At 38.3% G+C, this 22940-nt stretch overlaps 1 protein-coding gene across 6 annotated transcripts in view; it reads left to right on the forward strand.

Moving 5' to 3' along the window:
* The window catches only part of KIAA0586 (KIAA0586 ortholog), a 69544-nt gene that overhangs the window by 12662 nt on the left and 33942 nt on the right, over positions 1-22940 (forward strand). For all 6 annotated transcript variants that reach the window (XM_053979651.1, XM_053979650.1, XM_053979648.1 and 3 more), the window contains 14 exons: positions 530-602; positions 983-1234; positions 1420-1594; positions 7139-7321; positions 8202-8389; positions 9551-9658; positions 10797-10880; positions 15110-15306; positions 15509-15630; positions 16211-16392; positions 19176-19335; positions 19915-20137; positions 20734-20975; positions 21390-21466. In XM_053979651.1, the coding sequence (XP_053835626.1) occupies positions 530-602; positions 983-1234; positions 1420-1594; positions 7139-7321; positions 8202-8389; positions 9551-9658; positions 10797-10880; positions 15110-15306; positions 15509-15630; positions 16211-16392; positions 19176-19335; positions 19915-20137; positions 20734-20975; positions 21390-21466 (2266 nt within the window). The remainder of the gene's footprint in view (positions 1-529; positions 603-982; positions 1235-1419; positions 1595-7138; positions 7322-8201; positions 8390-9550; positions 9659-10796; positions 10881-15109; positions 15307-15508; positions 15631-16210; positions 16393-19175; positions 19336-19914; positions 20138-20733; positions 20976-21389; positions 21467-22940) is intronic.

Here is a 22940-nt window from a genome sequence, read left to right on the forward strand (position 1 = left end):
AACTTTTGCTTTGTTAGTTGTGTTAAATACTCCTGTTTGAATCATAATGGAAATTTTCTATTAAAATACAATCTAAATTTGCATTTTGCTGAGGAAAGTAGCTATTCTGTATGCATAAGGGTTTTTTTTTTCAGGCATGTTACCTGCCCTCATTATCTTTTAGAGGATGTAGTCATTTGTCATCTGCTTTTTTGTTGAGTTGGAATATTTTTGTTTTCTTGGTTTTTCAGTTGTGATCAAAGTAGGAAATGACACATGGCTGCCTCTTATTCCTAAAATATTTGTAATGATGTCAGTATTTAGCAGCAGGGAGTGGGGTTTGCAGGTGGCACCATGCAGGAACAGGTTTGGGGCTGGGACTCTTGATGGACTTTGCTTGGTGTCTTTTAGGAAGTGTAAAGGTGCAGAATCTCACTGTCTGTGTTCAGGGCTTCTGTTTTTAGAGCATTTAAAGGTCACTACTTTCCCAGGAACAAATCTGTACAATTTGAGAAGCATTGACCTAAAATGGTTCTTTCTTCTGTTTCAGAGATGTCCTGGAAGAGATTCGTATCCGAAGGACTGTGGATGAGAGGATCAAGGCAATCAGTGAGGAAATCCAGGTAGGGCTGGAAAAATGAGTTCAGATTTTTGTGTTAGGTTTTTCCACCTTGAATTGTTCTTTCATGTCCACCTCTTAAAATTGTGATTTATTCACCTCTTAAAAACATGAGAAAGCTGCCTATTATTGCTAGCATGCAGTAAGCTATAGTAAAATAAATATAACAAATAAATGAATAAAAAAATAATAAGGGATAAATAAATAATAAATAAAATATTTACTTCTGTTTTAAAACTGTAGTTGTGTAATGAAAACCCCTGGTCTCACTTGCTGGCTAACATGAAAAACAGGCCCTTTCTCACAGCTTCAAAGTTATCCACACAGTGCTGATAACCTTGAAGACAAAAATCTCCATTTATTACATTTATGTTTTCTATTTAGGCTGAAATGGCAAGAAATTATTCAGAACAAGGGAAACATGATCAAAAAAGTAACAAGAGAGCCCAAAACCTCAGGGCAATGAAGACCAAAAAAGAAACTAAAGAGAAAACTCAAAACATCCAAGGATGCTTGACAAAAAAGCTTTCAGCTGCAGCTAAGCCATTGCAGAAGCAAGTGGAAGATAACACAAGGAAACAGAAGTTTAGAACTTACTTTTCAGAAAATGTGCAGAGCAAAGAAAGAAGGGCAGATGTGAGTTGCCAAGTAGTTGGTTTCTTTTCTGGGAAAAAACTGTTCAGTATTGACATGAAAAATGGTGTGTGCAGGTGTACTAATTCAAAATGAAAGTGATAGCTCTGTCCTGCTCCAGTTTACATAAATGAAGAATTGTAAACTACTTTTTTTTTTTTTTTTTTTTAATTTTTGGTGTCCATCAGGGAGCTGTAGGTGGAACTACACTGGTCCAATATGAAGATTATCTGTCTCAAGTTTATGGAAAACCCATTTACCAGGGCCACCGGAGCACGCTTAAAAAAGGACCTTACCTGAGATTCAACTCTCCCTCTCCCAAATCTAAACTGCCCAGACCCAAGCTGATAGAGACTGTTAGAGGTAAGTGATTCTTTGATGGGAATAAGGTGTTCCTTCCCAGTTTTTTACCAGGAATTCCTTGTGAAAATGAATCTGTTAATTTTAGTTCATCTGCTTTTCAGTATAAAGTTTAAGCAACTGCATGGGCTTTTCAGAGAGGTGGTCACTGCCTCAGGTTGGTCAGGGCTTAAGAGGCATTTGGAAAATGCCTCTAATTTAAGTTTTGGTCAGCACTAAAGTGGTCAGGCAGTTGGACTAGATGGTTGTTGTAGGTCCTGTCCATTTGAAATAGTTTATTTAAGATTCTCTTTTCAAAACTAAAAAATATCAGAAGTTTTTCAACTTTGCTTAATGTGTCTCTCACTTATTTTAGATTGTCAAATAAATACTTATTTCTAAATATGATAAATGTATTAGTATGTATTTATTGTTGTCCAGGATTTAATGAGCTGAGTTGCTAAAATTAATCACAAGTGAGTGTGTTGGAAAATGAACTTAGTTTTTGATAAAGGTCACTGGGAGTTGTATTTTTTGTGTCAGGTTTATCCAGTGATTTATCATTTAAATATTTAACTCATTCAGAGTTCAGAAATGTACTGAGACTTGAGAACTGAAGGAACTCTGATATTTAATTTCTTGTTTCAAATGCATCGATTGAAATATGAAAAATTAAATATATGGCCATGAAGATGAAAATACTGAAAGATGTAATCAGAATAATTGGTTAAGTTCACTAAGTGCAAGTAACTCCTTTTTCTTCATCCAGTTAGAGTTATAAGCAGAGTAGAAATCCTTTCTGTGATAGCTTGTTAAGGTATTTAATTGATAAAGGTTATTAGTTGGTTAATAATGAATTCTATTCCTTAGTTTTGTTGGCAAAGTGTTAGGATAAGAGGGTCCTAATTTTCTAACTAATAAAAATGTGTAAGAATAATTACAGAGGGAGACTAGATGATATCTGACATAGGTCAAAGTAGATAAACTTCATCTAGAGTTAGTAATGTTTTAATTAGATCTGTTTTATTTCTTAATTACCTTTTCAAAACTTAACTGATTCTTGATGCAGAAACTAAGAATACTTTTTAACTGGTATTAAAAAAAAAACAGTGGGGATCATTTTACTGGGGAGAAATGACATGGAAAAAGATAATGATGAAGGGAAAGTGTGGAGATGGGAGAGATGCTTAAGAGGAAGAGGTGGTTAAGGTGGTGGTGGGCACAATGGAATTAATAAGATGTGCACCCATGGAAAAATATTAACTGGCTCCCTCCATGCTTCTTGCACTTAGGCTGTTGTTACCCATGCAGGGAAAATCTACTTGATGCAGTCTTAAATGCCATGTTTAAAAATGCTGCCTGGGTTTTTATTACAGCAGTCAAAACATTACATTCTGTGTGAAACATGAGAGATTAACATCAGAAGGCAGCCAGTCACTTGATGAAATCATGTTTTTAGGCCATTGCAATGGGTGGTGTAAAACATACCTGTGTTCCTGAAGACAGGCGGTGCTGGGGTTTGAGGCTGGGGATTTAAAAACATTATTATTATTATTATTATTGTTGTTGTTGTTGTTGTTTGAGGCTGGGTATTTAAAAACATTATTATATTTCTATTTATGTATTTATTTATTTTAATATTATTGAGTAACCTGGTCTAGTGGAAGGTGTCCTTGCCCTTGGCAGGGAGTTGGAACTGCTTGACCCTGAAGGTTCCTTCCAACCCAAACCCTTCAGTGTTTCTGTGGTTATGATGTACATCCACAGTGGCAAGTCCTCAAAATAGTACAAGAATCTCTTATTTGGCCTGACCTGGTCTTCATGGCACTTTCCTTACCTGTGCTCTGGAGCCCAGTTGTGATCTGTGAAGAGGAAGTGTTATTGGTAGAAATTATTCCCAATTCTCATCACCCTCCTGGAAAATGTGGGTTATAGTCCTGGCAAAAACCTAGAAAACTTTTCAAAACTCACCATTTTTTAAAAGGTCACATGAAAACTGCCAGCCTTGTGACTTAGGTATTTTGTTTGCCCTCTCTTGAATGTCTTTTCTTTGGTGAAAAATAGTGTATCCTCTGGTATATTCACTTGAAGCATGATATTACTGTGGTTTTGACTATTGGCTGTGCTGTGCACCCATAATTTAATTTATTCTGTATAGATCTTTTTGGGTGAAATGTGTGCTAGTAAGCACTTAGGGTAGTAATAACAGTGACACAGTGACCACTAAGATTTGGATTGAGAACAGGCACTTCTTTAAAAATATTTAATCAGCAGTTCTGCTTTTGCTGAGTCCTAAATGAATTTTCTTCTCTATTTATTGGGCTCTTGTCCTTTACAGAAGGTCATAACCTTTCCAGGAAGGCCAATTTCATAATTCCAGAAACAATATCTTGTAAAGTGGCAGAAAGAGTGCCCCCCTCCTCAATCTACTTATAACAAATAGGTCATTTGATCATTTGAAATCACCAGCAGAAATTCAGTGACATGGAAAGGTGCAGCTTCTGTGCAGCTGGAACGAGCTGCTCCTGTGCTTCAGCTTTTTTCTGTTGGGGGCAAATAGAAATGAAAGGGAAAACTGCACTGGATCAATGCTGCCTTCAAGCTTGCAGAACTCCTGTGAGTGACAAACAGCTTCAAAGCTCTTTGCTGGAAAACAGAGTGAACTCTGGATAGCCTTTTCCCACAGTGGTTCCCTTCCAAGCCATGAAGTCATGCTGCAAAGAAAAACGTGTGTTTGCAACAGTAAAGCCACCATAAAATTTGTTTCTCTATTTAATATCAGGCTGAAGTTATGGTTTTGTCTCTATCCTGGCAGTAAATAAAATAAGACACCTCCTTGTGTTCTTATCTGAGGGAAAAATGGAATTTTTTGCACGTTGTGTAAAGGAGCAGCACTCCAGTGAGTGTGTCCTATTCCCAAACTTTCTGATTTTAACTGAGACTGAGGTTTGTTTGATACTGGCATTATTTATATTTGTCTCTTGGTAAGACTCTTGGTCAAACTGCTTCATTTTTGTCCTTTCCTTACCTTGCCAATAAAATGGAAAAATAATCCATGATGTTTCACGTGGGTCTCATGAAGACAAACCAGTTCAGTAATTCTGGGAGCTGCTGTTACGGCAAAGCAAAGTTTAAATAATAAAATCAGGAACAGTTCTGTGCTCCTCTATAGGAGGAGTGTCAATAAAATGCACCAAGGTTGAATGAGCACTTCAAAGCACCAGGTTCTTAAAAAAACAAAGAATAAACAAATCTCTTTCACCTTAGGCATGGTGAGTTCTTCCCTTCACAGATGTGCACCCACAGATTCCCTTCCTGGCCTTGATGTACCAGATGATAAAGGCTCCAAAATGATTGGAAGTCTTTGGCCTTGGGTTTGATTGGCTGAAAAATCCAGACTCATTAAATGACTCTATTTTGTTAGAGAAGTCCACTGAGCTGGTTTTAAATTAGTGTTAGAATAAGGATGTTTATTTAAGACTGAAATGGCCATCTGGAGAGTCTCTTTTCAGTCATTTTATAACTCTCAACCATTTTCTTTGCAAATAAACTATGGTGACTAATGCTTAGTTTCTTATGGGAAGTTAGGAAAAAATTCAACTAGCACTTTTATGAGTAAGTGATCATTTCTAAAAAAAAAGCTGGAATTATTTTCTTGCATAATACGAACTGATAAATACATGTAAAACACTGTTTTTCTAAAGCTAAGTTTAATTAAATGTCTAGTTTCTGCCCAGTGCAAATAAACTTTGCAGGGAAAAATGAAAAGTTGCAAGCAATTAAAATGAGGTGCTGTGTGTATACAGTACTTAATCATTCTCACTGTGAAAACCTTGTTTTTACAAGTTGGCAGCATTACAGATACGCTGCCAATTTCTGCTTTTACTCAAAAGTTCAAGGCCAAGGGGGACTGTTAGATCATCTAGTATGACCTCTTCTAAATCACAAACCTCTGAACTGTATCTGTTTATGTTACAGAGTCCAGTAGTTTGTCTGACTGCAGAACAGTTTTTTTTGCTAACCTGTGCTTTGCAGAAAGGTACAAGCTCATCATTTAAAGACAGAAGAAATTCTGCTTCTTCCCATGGCAAAATACCTTGTGCTTCAAAAGCAAACAGGACACTTCAGATTTATTATCTGATTTGTAGTGAGGTTTTGGCTTCAGTTTACAGCTACTTCACTTTCCAAGTGACTTTTCCTTAAAAAATGAAGAGTGCCTATTAATGGCTAATTTATTTTAATATTTGCAGAGATACAGAATTAATGCTGAATGCAGTGTTATCATCTATGGAAGTCTTCTCCTGCTCCATCTCAGACATTCTGCTGAGACATCTGGGGGTTACATTTATCCTGTTGACCAGGGCACTGTGTTGTGATTTCTCATTCCAGTGCTTACCCAACATGACCATAAAGCCTTTTCTAGAGGTGATTCTCTCTGACCTGTGTTTGCTCACTGAGGAGTTATGACTTGTTCTTGTTTCCAGGCTTACAACCCATAATTTGTCTGTACAAAAATACCACTTTATCTGCTTGTCTGCATCTAACAAAACTCGCATTATCATAATTTATTATCCTTATATTTTATAATAATTGACTTTCATTCTTTAATTAATTAGGAGGCTCTTAAATGTGAACAGAGCTAAGAAGTGCTTGTTGCCATGTGTTAACTGGCTGCAGGTACAGGGAGGTGATTATTAGAAACAACAAAGGAGCAAAATGACATTTTTTTGGCTGTAATAAAGGCATGGAGTTGGTTATCAGCATGTTTCTTTCCAAATTCATTATCCTAACACCTACAAAATAACAGTAGAAGCACTTCTGCCTGATTGACAATTGTTGACACCTTTTTGGGGGGAATTTTCAGGCAGTTTTATTAATTTATATTAAAGTTAATAATTTCCCTAATAATATTAATTGTTTGCTGTAAGTTGAGTAAGACCTCGCATGACTGTGTGGTGAGAAATGCACATTGTAGTAAATGCTCTCCTCTGCTCTTTGCTTGAGACATTTTTGCATATAAATTACTTCTGGCTGGCTATTTACAATACACTTGAAAAGCTGGACCAAAAAATCATGATGGAAGTCAAGACTTTTGGGTTTTAGCTATGGCTTGATTTTGCAGTAGCACTGAGTTGTTAAAGCAGGAATTTACAGATTATACCTGTTCCTCTGAGTACCTGTCAGTTTTGTGGCTGCATTTCAAACCTAAATCCTGGATTTCTTCTTAGCTGCTAAATCACACATTCAGTTCCAAATTTCAAACTTATATAATGGATTTCTTCTTAGCTGCTAAATCACACATTTTGTTCCAACTTACTGCTGTCCTTTGGTTCCTTTTCATATTTCTCTGTCCTTATCTGTTAGATTCAACTTAAAAATTGCAATTTTAACTCCTTCATTGCTACCAATACCGAGACATCTTTCAGGTTCTGCCCTTTGGGCCTCATTCCCTCCATCCCACAGCAAAAATTTGGAGTGGATTCAGTAGGAAGGCTTGGCTCAGTAGAGTGTTGTCACTGGGTTTGTGCATGCTTTGTGACCTTTCCAGTTTGTGTGCTCTTGTTTCAGGCACAAAAGTGAAATCAGCAAAGACCCAGACCTGCTCTCACACACAGGTGGTCATCAGCAGCCCCAGGAAGAAGAATGCTGTGTATGCCCAGCAGAGCCAGTACTTCTTCAGCCCCAGCCAGGATGTCCCTGCTGCCTCTGGTCCTCTGGAAGGCCACCTCATTCCCATGGCTGTTCCACTAGGTAGGCACAAATAACCTGGAGCAGATTGTGTGCAGGTTACCTGCTGCTATTTCATGGAAATACAGCTTTTATCTTCTTAAGTCAATGGTTTGGGGGTTGGGATTAGATCTCTGAGGTCTCTTCCCACCCAAATCATTCCATGAGGTTTGCACCTGCCCTTCTCATAGGAAATCTGAGGGATCAGTTGAAAATGTTCTGGTTTTCCTCATCCTTCATGCTGGATATCTGCTGACAACCTGACAGAGCAATTACTTGCTTAGCTGTACCTGTATTGGTTAATTTTGATTTTAGGCTTCATGTTCTTTCAGTTTGGTATTCAGGAACTGAATCACTCAACCTTGGATTCAACTTTTGCAATGACTTCAGCCCAACAGTTTCAGTAGGACTGTGCCAAGCACAGTAAATTCCTTGTCATGACTTCTGGATTTTTGCACTTTCAATAGAACCTTTATATAAGGCTTGTTTTGAGAAGGGTTAGAATTATATAGGCATTGAAATAAGGTAATTATTTTTTTAAAAGGCTGTCTCAGACAAAAATTTGTGGGTTGTTACACCAAGTGTAATAGTACTTGGGGTGTGATGGTCTGTAGTTTTTGAATGGAAACACAATTCTTGTTTTCAGCAGTAGATGTCACCAGAGTCAAGAAAAGTGAATAATTTGAAAAACAGGCAGTGTTGAGTTGACAATTTCTGCTGGGAAAGCTTAAAATTAGCTGGTGAATTACTGTAGTTTAGCTAATGTTCACAGGGGGCTTTTTAATTGGTCTGTAATTGCACACAGAATCTCGAAACACACAGAATATAATTTTAATTAATTTATTAATTTACTGCCTTTGGAGATGGATATATGAAGTTTTAATTGTTTTTCAACTGTCTTTAGGTCAAACCCAAAGCAGCAGCACATTATTGCAGCCTGCTGGAGTAATCATAGATAAACCACACCCTGTCACAGTTACAACCTCCCTTCCTCAAGTGCCACCAAAGCCTCCAGTCGAGGTAAAAAAACCAAATATAGCTGTGATAGAGATGAGATCAGAGAAAAAGGACCCACCTCAGCTCTCTGTGCAGGTACATGTCAAGAGTGATGATGATTTCTTTGTTTATTTTAATGAGTGCTAACTACAGGCAGCCTGATCCATCAGTAACACACTTGGACATCAGTAGATGGTTTCCAGTAAGAATTAGAAAAATATGGAATGGAGGGACCAAGCAGTTCTCATGCTATAGTAATATATTTATTCATATTTTAACAATTATCTTTATTAGAAAATAGGGAAGAAATACAAAACTATTTCTTCCCTAAGTCACCTATGCAGGGCATTTGTAAAATTTATGTCACTTTTTTTTTTTTGAAATGAGATCTTTGAGCCAGAGCAAACTTGGAATAAAAGAAGTATAAATATAAATGTCAGTTTTCTTGGATGATTGCTTTGGCCTTTAAGATTTCTGTTTCAAGCATGATTGTCAACCCAAGGGTTTCACTCCTGATTAATCAACCCTCGCAGTCCTTACCTTGTGGGTTGGGATTTGTTTTCATTTTTTACATGAGTCTGTTGTCAAGGAAGTGAATGTTTCTTACATGTTCCTTGTTTTGGATTCCAATTGTTGAGATGCACCCACTCCCCCCACACCTTTCAGACACAAATGATTCATGGGACTCAGAGTTAAACACAGGTAGGGTGTTCTGTGCTTTGTTCCCCTGCTGTGTCACTTCATTCCACCCACCTGCATTTTGCTGTTATTTCACCCAGTTCTTAAATATTTAAGGTGATTTTTCTTTTCCCAAAGGAATGAAGCATTGAAATCTTTGTTCTTAACAGAAATAGAACACATTTTAATGCTGGAATGGATGTGCCTTGATTACAGACTATATTGTAATTTTCTAAACCACTTGCAGGTCCAACACACCTCTGCTCTATTTTAGGTAATTATTACAGATACACTCACCTTGTGTTCCATGCAAAACAGTGTCAGGGAATTAGAGAACAGGAGAAATCAGGTACTGCAAGAGAAGAGGTGACTATTTCTCGTGTTAGTTTTTGACATTACAGTAATTTGATTTTCAGAACCAATACTGATATCAGATACAGGCATGAGAAAAGGACAGCACTGAATAATTTAGTGGCTCAGAAGCAGGTGAAAGAAAAAAAATCTAAAAAGTTCAATGATAATAGCCAAGCTAATATGTAGATTTTTCTATTGATGCTTTTTTTTTTTTTTCTGTCCTAGGTGTTACCAAATGTTGATATTGACAGTGTTTCAAGTGCCAGTGGGAGTGTAAGTCCTGCTCCTTCAGGCTCTGAGGCTCTGCTCCCTCCTGTCAATGCTGTAATACAGGTACTGATTGTCTGGGAATTCAAACTTGCTCAAAAGGAAAATATGTTAAATTGCTGCAAAGTTCTCATTGTCTTTCTTTAGTTAGAGAAATGAGACAGTTCTAGAAAAAAATGAGTAATTATTCTAAAGAATTTATAGTACAAGGTATTTGTTTAAGAAAATGAAAAATTGTAGAAAGATGCCTTCTGCCAACATTAAATGATCACCATGGTAAAACTCTAAGAAAAACAGTGTTCCTGTATCCTGTAAAGAATTATAATCCCTCTTGGCCCATGCCTGTCTTGTTTTCACTGGCTTCAGTGCTCTGAGGATGTTCCTCATCCCTCCCTCTGCTGCTTGGCTCTTCTGGAGTGGTCAGTGGTGTGGGCTCTGAGTCCCAGGAGCCTGTGGTGTTGGAGTGGCCACTCTATTCTCTTTCCCTACAACTTTTCAGAAGTGTTTTTAATCTGGATGTGAGCAGCAAGGATGGTTTTTGTGCAGCTCTGAGGGTAACTGCTGTGTGCTGAGTGATCAGCACAGAGTGTGTGAAGGCTTGGTGAGGCAGTGATTATTCTTGTGTGGTTATTGTACATTCCATTTTCCTCACTTCAGGAGTTAGGTCCTCCAGAGTCCTGTGATCCAGGTACTCACTGAATCAGACGGAGATTGTGGACAAAAATAGTGATTTGTATTTAAAATTCTATTACTCCATCCCAGCAAGTTGATTAGAGAGATGGAGCTCCTCTCCTATGAGGAAAGGCTGAGAGAATTGGGATTGTTCAGCCTGGAGAAGAGAGGGCTTTGGGGTGACCTCATTGCACCCTTCCAGTACCTGAAAGGACCCTACAAGAAAGAGAGAGACTATTTACAGGAGTAAGGACAAGGGGGAATGGCTTCAAACTGACAGAGAGCAGGTTTAGATTGGATATCAGGAAGAAATCTTGGATTGTGAGGCTGCTGAGGCCCTGGCACAGGGTGCCCACAGAAGCTGTGGCTGCCCCATCCCTGGCAGTGCTCCAGGCCAGGTTGGAGGGGGCTTGGAGCAACCTGGGATAAGGGAAGGTGTGGTTTAGTTGATTCTTGTCATGAAGGTTTCCTGCTAATGCATTTCCACCCCTCCAAGATGAAATACCTAAAAACTGCAATCTGTCTTTGTAAGGCTCCAGAAGAAATACACAGTGAAGAGGAAGACACAAAGCTTCCAGGAGCTAACTTCATTGATGTTACTGATGTCACAGATCAGGTAATCCCATTGGAAAGGTGTCTTTTCCTTTTAATGATTTTTATATTATTCTGTCAATATTGGAAACACAGTGTAAAGAAACCATTTTGCTTTCCTAGCAGCTTTAAAAGTGCACTTTTTGAGCAATACTGAACTGTTTACACTGTTATAGAGGGTATTAGAAATTACTGTGTGTTGGTGAGTACAGAAGCTTTTGAAAAATTGGCTTTTATTTGGGTATGTTAGAATCCACTAGAAATACAAGTATTTCTCTAAAATCAGCAGTGATTATAGCACTTGGACTTTACAATTTAAGACTCTGCATGTAATGAATATAGTGACAGGCTGAGAGAACTGGGGTTCTTCATCCTGGAGAAGGTTCTGAGGAGACCTTGGAGCACCTTCCACTGCCTAAAGGGGCTCCAGGAGAGCTGGAGAGGGACTTGGGACAAGGACCTGGAGTGGCAGGACAAGGGGGAATGGCTTCAAACTGATAGAGGGCAGGGTTAGAATTAGATCTTAAGAAAAAATTCTTGACAATGTTGTTGTTTCTGGTTTATGGTTACACAGGTTTATTTGAGATCCTCTTTCACAGTTTAATTTTTTTAGGTAGCAAATCCTTTCTTTGGTTAGCTGACCTCTTGTCTGGGGGCTCCTGAGAAACACCAGGTTGGTGAACCAGCCTGTATTTCACTTTACTGAGCAAAACTTACTTTGTGTAATCAAAATTTACCCAAAAATTTATTCTTTTTACTTCTTCTATGTATTCCTGATCCCAGGATTAGCATGTACATCATATATTAGCCCTAGTGCTTACAGATAGATTTACTTTTAAAATAAGTTAATAATTTAGCATTATCGGTCCATTAAAACAGCCCCAATTTGATGGTTTGTCTATCAAAAGTGTGTAAATGCTTTATTCATTTATAGTTTCAAAATTACCTTATGTTGCTGGAGGGGAGGAGTTAAATCTCTGTGGACATTGTTCTTCTGTTAGCACAAGAAAAAGCTTTAAAGAAATCGTTTTAGGAACTATCAAAAAATGCTGCAATGTTAAATTTTTATTATGTGAATAATAGTTACTCATCTTTTCTTTTTTCTTTTTTTTTTTTTTCCCTGGATTGCTTTTATCTTTCAGTTTTGGCAATGGGATGTATTTTAACCACAATACCAAAAATGTTCCAAGTGAAACATATGTTTGGCCTATGACCACACAGACAATGTTCTTAAAAATGTGCAAGGCAAACACAATGGGGAAGCATAAAATCAATCTCTGGAGTGGCAGGGGTATTTAAGACATCAAAAGAAAGCAAAGTTATTGTTATTAAAGAGTCTTCAGATTCATGAAAGTATGTGCATAAAATGCTATTAAAAAAAAAAACTTTTGTTGTCTTCTCCCCACTCCCCTTTTATTATGAAAGCTTAAATCTGTTAGAACTGAGGAGGATAAGTATTTGTGTGAAGTATCTTCGTTTTTTGTTTGTTTCTGTTTCCTTTTTCTGTGTTTGTTTTGCCTGGCAGTGTTCCAGGCCAGGTTGGACAGGGCCTGGGACAGCCTGGTTTGGTGGAAGTGTCCCTGCCCATGGCAGGGGTTTGGGACAAAATGCTCTTTGAGGTCCTTTCCCACCCAAACCATTCTGGGATTATTTCAGAGTGAGAAACTTGCTCAGATTTATTGAGTCTGCTCTCAAATTCTTACAAGCAGCCACATGCTGCAGTTCCTTCAGCAAACTCCCTGGGATTTCAGATTAAATGCACTTTTTGCTCTCTCTGAATATGCCCTAATTGCAAGGTAGGGGATTTTTTTTTCTCAGAATTTTTGCTTTCAGTTTGAATGCCACAGCAAAATATGGAACCTGCAGAGCTCAGGTATTATAAATGTAAATGTATTTTCCTCAACCCTCATTTCCCATTGATGCTCTTGGGCAGGACATTGATATTTTCACACTTCACTCTTCAGACAAAAGCTCACAGGTGACACCTGCAAGGCAGCCTGACCTTGCTCCTGGGAATTGCTTTAGAAATCCATCAAGAAGAAATCCATGGCTTAAGTTTCAGGAGTCTTTAATAGCACTCTGCATGTACATATTTGGTAATGGAACAAAACTAAACTATAATAATTTCAAACTTTTCTTTTTTTTTTTTTTTTTTTTTAATTATCTGAATGTAATTCGGGAAATAGAATTTTGGCTTGATACTTTATAAAAAAGTACAGTGATTAATATTCCAATCATATCTGAAAGACTTTCTAATTTATGCCATATTTTGATTGGGGGTTGTGATAGAGATATTTTCAACAGCCTCCAGGGAAGCAAAATGCAGAATTGAGTGCAGACTATTCAAGATTGGTCTACAAGTTGATATATGTTCAAGTTCAATCTGTATAATTAAATACTGACTATTACATTATTTTTTTATTTCAGCAGAGATAATATATCACCCCCAAATGAATATAACTTTGTGCATTATTGTGGATTTGTGTGCTATAAAATATAAAATATTTTAGAAATGCAGTAGAGCTGCAAAGGTTTGTCAGAGTTACTAAATAGATGTAAGATGTATTGTATGTACTTGCTTTATTTAACCCAGATGTTTGTATTTTGCATGCTTTCAGAGGTATTAAATAGGCAACATCAAAGAAAATTTATGGAGTAATGCAGGCAGAGAAAAATACATAATGAAATGCTGGACAAAGACATCTTTACATTTGCTGTCAGAATGAATTCTTGTTCTCAATACACATATGCCAACAGCTCGAGCTGCTGAGCAGCTTGCAAGGCACCCAGGGCCTTCTGACTTCAACTTCTCTGCTCATTTCTATGCCTAGAATGCTTTAAAATCTTTATTTATCACTCAAATACACATATCCTGGTTTCCTCCCTGCTTTGAAGATTATCACTATTTAAAGACCCAGTAGTTCTTTGTGTAATACCCATCAGGGACCTCTCTGACTCTGCAGTTTTAAAATGTGTTAAGGTAGGAGAAGTGTTAATGCTGGGGTGGGGAAGGATAGAGGGAAATGTTACTTTTTTCCCCCTTCCCTCTGTTCTTTCTCTTTTCACTTTTTTCTTTTTTCTTTTCACTTTTTCATTTTTTTCTTTTTTTTTTCATAGATAATATGAAAAAAAAATTTAAAACCCATATTTTATGGGTTGAAAGTAAGTTTAATTTATATAAGGGAAAATGAGACTTTTTTTCTCCTTTCACTGTGTTGGAGATTAATCTTAGTAAATATGGATTTACAGTGAGCTTTTATGCACCATCACATATTTGTCACTGGTAATTCAGGGCTCAGCTCCTCATCTCTTTCATTTGGCATGCCAAATTTTCTTCTCAGAGAGTCATATTACTATTAGAGACATTTGTTTTTAATATTAGAATTGGAGGTTGCAGGTTCTCATTCATCAGGAAACATTACAATATTTTGGCTTAGTGCCTGCTTTTTGGGACTTGGTGCTGTGTTTGTGCTCCAGGGGAAAAAGGAGGGAGGCATCTTCGGGGAAAACCCAAGTATTTTAACTGACCAAGTCACTTCTCTAACTTTTTAGGAATAGAACTTTAACATTAAAATCAAGATGTCTGTGAGGGGTGTCTGAATTATTGCCCAGAAATACCTTCTACCTTTCAGCAGCTGAAGTTAATGGAAGTGTAAACACACGTGTGACATATGTGTAAACTATTAATGTCTAATTTTCAGTGCTGGCAAGTTCATTAGAGTTTTGATTGACTACATGCTCGTTAACTTTTGTGAATTTGTTTTTTCAGACTGGAGACTTTAAAGGACAAGTTTGATTTATTTTAAGAAAAACAACCAAAACACCAAAACCCAAACAAACAAAAAAAAACCCCTAACCCAACAAGTAACTGTAGAATGTTTCCTAAATTTTTTTGCTCAGAGGAGGAACATTTCTGGGGTGACATTAAAGAAACCTGACGTAGGTCACAAGTAAATTTTTTAAGTATTAGCATTGCCACTGGCTCCCTGCCCTGTGCTGCACAGGCAGGAAATATGAGCCAAATCATGTTTTACTGAGAAGTTCCTATGGCTTTATACCTCTACAGATTTATGATTTGCTAAGCTTAGAGTTGTATCAATTAGCTACAACACACTGAGGAGGGAGAATGTGGTTTGTGTGCTGTCATACATCCACAAATGTGGATTTTATTCTTAAAGCAAAAACCTGACAGCTACCTCAATGACATTGCCTTCCAGAAATGTACCATAACTTAATTTACTGCTTATTTATTAGGATCAGGAAGAGGAGAAGGATGAAATTCCAGAATTCCTTGAGCCTCTTCTGGAGCTTAATGGCCAGTTTAAAGTTGCCTCACCACAATACAATGGTCCTGTGTTTCCTCCAGTGGCTTCTGCTCCTCAGCAGCCTGCTGATATTTTGGATGAACTGATTCAAAGGAGAGAAACTATAGAAAACAAGTTGATAAATTGGTGAGTTGCAATTTAACAAAGTGGCAAAGAATATATAAGGAAGAAGGAATGATTCCCTAATTATCCTCCCCTTTTTTTCTCGCCTCCATTCCCTTATCCATTTTCCTTTGAGCTGCCTTTCATTTTATGTCCAGAATGCTCTTTTGTGTGCTTTTATGTGTCTTGCTGTTTGCTGATACTTAAATGGGTTTTATTCTGCCAGGGTGGAACAAGAAATAATGGCAAAAATTATCAGTGAGATGTGCCCAGCTCAGACAGAAAGGGTGCCCAGCATTAGCAGCTCCATAAAGAGTGAAGACAGTGAGGTTGTAACCCCTGGCATTGGTAAGTAGGAATTATTGTTCTCTGCAGATGGATTATGTCAATTTTTGGCTAATTTTAACAAGCTGTGTAGGTGGCTGTTGCCTCAGCCTAAAGGTGGATAATCCTGAACCAATGAAACTGTGAAAAGCAGCAGTGCACACCTGAATTTATGTGGAGACAGAGCCACTGTTACAAGGCCATTGAAAGAAATTATCTAAAATAAAAAGAAAAAGAGGATTTAGAATAACAGCACTGTACAAATCACCTTCTATTATTGGCCACCTAAATCACATTTGGCATTTTGCTGAGCCTGTAATGTTTGTTTGCCTTTTTTTAATAGATATGTTAAAAGTGACTTCTCTTATGAATGTGTGAGAATGGAGAGAAAAAGATTTCTCCTGAGATGTCACTGCCTTTTGCTGTTGTCTTTTTTTATGCTCCTGATTTGTTTCTCTACTGTTGTTTATCTGGAAGGTTAAAAAACAAATCACTTTTTGCAAAGGAATGTTTAAAATTCCATAGAGAGTGAGTGGCTGCAGTACAGTACGTGGATTTTAGGAAGTGAGACCTGGCTGTGTGCTTCACATTCCTTCATTTTCAGTTGAAGTTGCAGGTGGTGGTGGATTTCAGCTCTTTGTCAATGCTGGTGTCCCTGTGGACTCAGAAATGATAAATCATTTTGTAAAGGAAGCTCTCAGTGAAACCATTGCAACCATGCTGGGAGACAGCCGGGCTCAGAGAGCGGTTCCTGATCCTCTTCCTCCCAGCACAACCTCAGTGATGGTAAGATCTGTTTTATTCAAGCTTTTCTGCTGAAGTTCTGATGGACTTGGTACTTAATTTCATGTTGTTGAATGATAGCTCATGTTATTTTCAACCAAAAATAGTTATTCTGCTTTCTTGCAAACAAATGAGAGATGAAGAAATGAATTTCCTCATCTAATAAGGAATGGAAGCTGAGAACAATATTATTTTTGGCCTTATGGGCTTGCAGCCATTCTTTCATATCTGTTAAAATGACTATTAATTCTTTCTGAGTTTTGACTTCAGTAGTTTTGAATAAATGCTTAATTGATGAGTAGAGCTTCCTGTAATACAAGATAATTTCCTGTGTTCCCCTTGATGATCGAATGACAGCTGGCTCTTACTTTGATAACAACATGACTGTGCTGCAATCTGGGGTTGTGTAATGTCTTTGAGATGCTTGTGGAAATTGCTGTGCTTAGAAATCCAGCTATGGAAGGCTTTGTTGAAAGAGGGATCAGTCATTCTGTTCTGCTGCAGTGCAGTTAGCCTGAAACATCTCCTCCTGCTTGCTGCAAGGGACTAAGAGGTGATTCTATAGGCAAAAATGAAGGTTTCACTGCTGAGGGCTCAACCTCAGCCCCCCAGCATCTTTTCCACTCCATTACAGATTGAGGAGGGCCTGATGTTCCTCTCAGCTTGTTCTTCTGATGCTCAGAAACCTCTTCTGCTGTCCTTTTTACGTTTACTGATCTCCCTTTTGTTTCTCTATCAGCTTAAACTGAAATATCCTTTAGCTGAAGTGGTTGGGTTTTCCTTGCTATATATGTTTGTGCACTTGAAGAGATGAGTTTTCTCATCTTTGGCCTTTTTTGGATTAGCCTAAAGAAAGCAATCATCCATTTTTTGACTCTTGCTGTTGGGCAGCACTTTGATGTTTTCCAGTTTAGCTTGGTTTCAAGCACAGGTAACACACTAAAATGCTAATTGACATTTTTAATAATAGTGTGGTCTCCAAGACGGGGTTTCCTCAATGCCTTGAGCTGTAGTAGTGATTCTCTCCTGCCTTTATTGGAACCCCAGGAAGCTAATTATGTTTTTTTAAAGTCTTTCCACATTTTGTAGCATGATAGCACAAGTTAAAGGAAAGCTAGCAAAGTTTTTGAATTCTTCTTTTTCCATTTGTACTCAGCTCACAGCAGAAGTTCTTGAATACGTAGTTTATGCATTCTTGTTTTCTCCCTTCCCACTGTGAATTTTCCTATCTAGAACTGAATTTCAGCTGTTACTGAGTTCTTTGGTGTTCACAATGTCACACAATTGGGTGTGAGCTGCCAAATGTTCCTGCAGGTTCCAATTCCCATGAGAAATTTTAATAAAAATCATCAGCCTGAGGAGATACTCTTCAGAAACTAGCCTGGAAATCTTCCTATAGCCTCATTGCCTTGTTTTTTTTTTTATGAAATGTCAGAAAAAAAAGGCTGGAAGAAACCTGCAAAGGTCCAGCATATTCTTCCACAGCAGGCCTAAAAACAACCATCATATTTGCTTGTCAGATTTATGTCCATTGCTGGCATCTTTTTAAGGAACATCCCAATTCTGTTTGTGCTTCTTTAAGTGCTTTGCTGTCTTGGTATTACTTTGTTTGTAATCTTCTTTTAGCTGGTTCTTCTTACTATAAAATCAATTTTATGACTCAATTTTATCCAGGTCATGAAATATTTTCTTGCTTAACATTGTCTCAAATGCTTTATTAAAATCCATATAATAATAGAATTTGCATTTAGATTGGACATTAGGAAGCATTTCTTTACCAAGAGGGTGGTTAAACATGGGATAGGTTTCCTGGAGAGGTGGTTGGTACCATTAAATGTTGGTTTTGGGGTTTTTTTTGCCTCTGTTAAGGTAGGGATTGAAAGTGCTTGAGATGATATTTTGTGTTCAGACTCAAATGTTTATTATTTCTTACTTATATCACAGTCTTACAAGTTGTGAGTTCTACAGCATTCTACTTACAAGCTACAAAATGGTTAATTATATTTTATAAGGTTTTTTAAGACTAAACTATCTAATTAAGAAATAACACCTAAATTATTTTCTCAATAACTTTAACTCAGTAACTAATCACCTGAAGTCTGCAATGTGGACTTTTCTAACTAATTACATAAAACCACCCAAACCCATGAAGAAGAAGGTGAAGAAGAACAACTAGCCACTGCCTTAAAACTTCTTATCTTTCTTTATATATATTGCTATATTCTAAAACTTTAAACTCTAAGTTTTCCACCCTGTGATATTGCACACTTTTATTCAAATTGCACACCCATAGTCCCAGTGCTATCAATCAATTTTGGAAGCCTTCTCCACGGCCCCAGGTCAAATACAGTATTCTCTTGTGGGTCTCTGCCCTTCTCAGCATTAAAATTCTCAGCATCCAGGGTTGCAACAGTTGGTATCCCAAACCTGTCAGTATTTCAGAGGCATTTGGACAATGCCTTTAACAAAAAAATCCAGCTTTTGGTCAGCCCTGAATTGGTCAGGCAGTTGGACTGGATGATGATTGTAGTTCCCTTCCAGCTGAAATAGTCTGTTCTGTTCTATACATAATGATTTCCCAATTTAATCATTTTAATGCTTAATTCACTGGTTTTAATTAATTTTGTCCTGGTGCAGCTTCCTGGAGGAGTTAGATCCACGGAAGCAGCAGCTGTTCTGTGATCAGCTGCCTTTCTCTCTCTTCCTCAGCTCTCTCTGGGGCTCCTGGGCAGGCAGGAATTCTGCACGGAGATCCTAACTGTGGTTATGATTTTTCTTGCCCTCAGGAGGCTCCTGTGCCTACTCCAATGCCAACACCCCAGGCCACACCACCACCAACACCACCTTCAGAAAAAGAATTGCCTCAGGTCAAAACTCCAGATTCATCTCCATCTCCTCCAGAGATGAGTGGGGATGTTCGTGGACGTGAAAAAATTAAAGAAACAGGTATTGAAAATAATAATTGAAGTTTAGAAGTAGCAAATATGCTTTAATCTACTGCCTTTAATTTGCTTCTTCAAAGAAATGTTATCTCTCAAGATAAATATTCTTGAGGCTATAATTCAAGTGGAAACTCATGTTCTACAAAAATTTATGGGCTAATTTATATAGAAAGCAAACATCTTTTATTTGGTAACAGTTCTATTTTCAAAATTAATGCACATTTCTATGGTCTGTGTGATTTCCACCCCTCCCAACCCCTCCACAATTTCTCACATCAGAAAAATAGCTGTCTTTTGCTCCTTCCTGTGCTTGTAATGTTAATTTAATCAAATGTACACTCTTCAAGTAAAGCAGCTTGATTTTTTAAAATGCAGAGCAGTCTCCCTTGAGGAAGAAATTGAGGTTTTATTCTATCTTCTTCAGGTGCCAGCACAGTACTTAAAAGCAGCAATTCTTAATCTAATCTTTATAACTATCAAAAGGTATCACAAAACTGAAAGTGCTTGGTAGAACTGACTCTCTCTGTCTCAGATATACTTCCTGCTTTCCTTTCTCATCTGAAATTTGGTTTCCCATGTGCAGGAGTCGAGATTGCAGCTGCCACGGGCCCTGTGGTCACCCCTGTGGTCACTCCTGTGGTCACCCCTGTGACCACTCCTCCCCCAGCAGCCACACCCAGCCCTCCTGCCTCAGAATGGGGCTCCCAGGCTGGAAAAAGGCAAAGTCCAAAGCTTCCAAACCCGTGGGATGGTGCAGAACTTCCTCTGGAAGAAGAGAACCCCAGTCCTGAAGAACCTAAGACTGTGTGAGTTCAAGAGGCTGCACAATTTTCTCATTTCTCAAAAACTGAAATACCTATATTCTTTCTACATATATGCTCAAAAAGTCAGCAGAAAGAAATGCTAATGTGTGTATCAGGAGGCATTTGAGATAAGCCAGGATTGGGTTTTCATTTTTTTGAGTTGCCTGAAGGGCAGTTTAGAGAAAAATATGAAATCAGGGCCTTTCTCAGGGTTCATCAGCCCTTATTCATTGCCCTGCTGAACACTGTACTTAGGAAACTTGTATTGCTACACCTGCCAGTAACACATAGAGTGACAGTGAAATATTGTGTTATTAACATTTCAATTTTTGTGTTACCTCCTTGGGAATACACATGGTAATTTTATTTATAACCAGAAACTCACAGATAACATTATTTAACCATGTTAACTCTTGAACTATTCTGTAAAGTGCTGTGCTCTTGCATTGGAAAAAATAGTTCCAAATTAGTTTCTTTTCAGAATTAGTTCTTTTCAGTAAAGAACTAGAATTAGTTTCTTTTCAGTATTGAATTAAGATGTTGGTCTGCACTGTTGAGTGCATCTTGGTGTATTCACAGTGCACGTTCTGTCCTTGCAGGGAGATGTCAGTGGCCAATGATGAGGAACCAGAGGCTTTGCTTTTCCCATCTCAGCAGCTGCCAGGGAGGCCCTTTGAACCCCTGCCCTGCCCTGCCCAGGTGCCCTCACCTGTGCCCACGCTGAGCTCTGGGGTGTCCAGCCAGGAGAGCAGCCTCACCCCCACAGGCACCGAGACCACGGACAGACCCCTCTCAGAAGGGGAGGTGCTCTTCCCCTATGGACAGCCACTGCCTGCAGCAGGTAACCAACTGTGGGAATTAGAATTTGAATTATTTCTTATTCTTACAAAGCTGCAAGCCTTAACTTGCAGTTTGTGGAAGATTGACAAGACCTCGTTGTTCTTTTTCCCGTCGCTGAACAAAATGCTGCTGTTTATTAAAGAAAAAAGATTCAATCTGCTCTTTTGTCATGAGATCAACTTGGAAAATAATTGGGGCTTGTCTTGCCTAAGTACCATGTGGTACTAAATTGCTATTGAAAGCGAAGTGTAAGAAATATGAAAAGAAATACGAAAATATGTCTTTATAATAGACATCCAGCAGTAGGAATTTCCAAATTTACTAAAGCACAGTGTTGCACTTAAAGAATGTGGCTTGGGTTTTCTGTCATGTAACTTGAATGTTTTTAATAGTTGTAACATAAAATATTTTTCAGCCTTAGCAGAAGGAGGATTGTGTCTTCCAAACCTCACTGAGAGCTTATCCAGTACTCTCCGAGATGCCAATGAAATGGTAAGGAACTCTTTCATAAAGAATCACAGATAATGTGGGTTCCACCTTGGGCATCCTGCTGAATTGGATCTGCTTTAAACATTTTCCCTCACCAGCTTTCTAAATTCACACTTTTAAACTGCATACTCACAAAGAGTGTTGGAATTTCAGAACACCAAAGGGAAAAAAACCCACATTATACAAACTAATTTATGTTTTTAAAAAGTTGGATAATTCATATCCTTCTGTAGGTGAGAGATAGCTATTATGCACTTTCATTTCTTTATTGTTTCTAGTTTTAAGGCATCTTAAACAGAATAGAACATTGCTATGCTCTGAGCTGTTGCAGCTTTGAGCCATCTTTTAATTGCTTGCATGATTAAATTATTGAAGTGGGTTAGCTGAGGCTGGAGTTATTTAAAGCTGCTTAAAACATCAGAATAGTTTCTTATCCAATGTCTGCTGTAGTCCATGGTTCTGGAAGCCTCCCAAGTCAAGATATTCTCCATCCCCTTTCTCTTCTGCTATTCCTCAAATGCCTGGACTTTCCCTCTCTGACTTTGTGTAAAGCCTCTTGGTAAGATGTAGCTGTGACATCAATTATAGGGGACATTATGGAGAAGAGAAAGCTCTGGGGGGACCTTACCAATGTATAAATATGTGGTGGAAAGAAGTAAGGAAGAGCAAGCTAGTGAAAGATGAGAGGGAGTGGACACAGGATGAAATTCAGGAAATTTGATTTAAGCATAAAAGATATTTTTACTGTGGAGTGGCCAAGCACTGAATGGAGGGCTGCCTTGGACAGCTGGGTTGGGCTAGACAGCCTCCAGAGGCTCCTTCCAAGCCCCACAAGGCAAGTTTAATGTTCTGGAGCAGGAGTCCTCTTCTCCTGGCCTATCCTTTCTGCACACTCTTGGGCACACCTCCCTGTACAGAGCTTCCCATGAACATCCATGATTTCATTCAGGTCATAGATAGCATCAGAGAACATCCTCAGCTGCAAGTGTCCCACAAGAATTATCAAGTCCAACTCCTGGCTCTGCACAGAACCCCCAAAACAACCACCACAGTTGTGAGACTGTCCTGGACTGGCAGATCTTGAGGTGCCTCCTCTGTCAGCCACACTTCTCCCCTAAACTCAGGGCTTAAAACTCTGATAACAGATGAACCTAAATTAAAGTTCTCTTCATCAGAGGAACATTGGCCTGCTGAGATGTTCTTCCCTCTCTTTGTCAGCTGGATTGTAGCTCCTTCTAGTATTTCTCCATCCTCAGACCAGGCTGTTTGGATGAGGAAGGTAATTCCTTGCTGGTGAGAGCAGCTCTGCAGCCAGATTGTTGCTAGCAAAGGATGTGTGAGGATTTAACTGTTTCCCTGATCTTTGGAGGTCTGAAGGGCCTTGTTCCTCTTTAAGTATTGCAGTCTTTTGTATCAAATAAAGAATGTGCATGTCTGTGGGTTAAAGAAAGCAGTGTGTCACCTGTTTGCTTATTTT

The sequence above is a fragment of the Vidua macroura genome, chromosome 6 (assembly GCF_024509145.1).
Source record: "Vidua macroura isolate BioBank_ID:100142 chromosome 6, ASM2450914v1, whole genome shotgun sequence".
NCBI classification, from domain to species: Eukaryota; Metazoa; Chordata; class Aves; order Passeriformes; family Viduidae; genus Vidua; species Vidua macroura.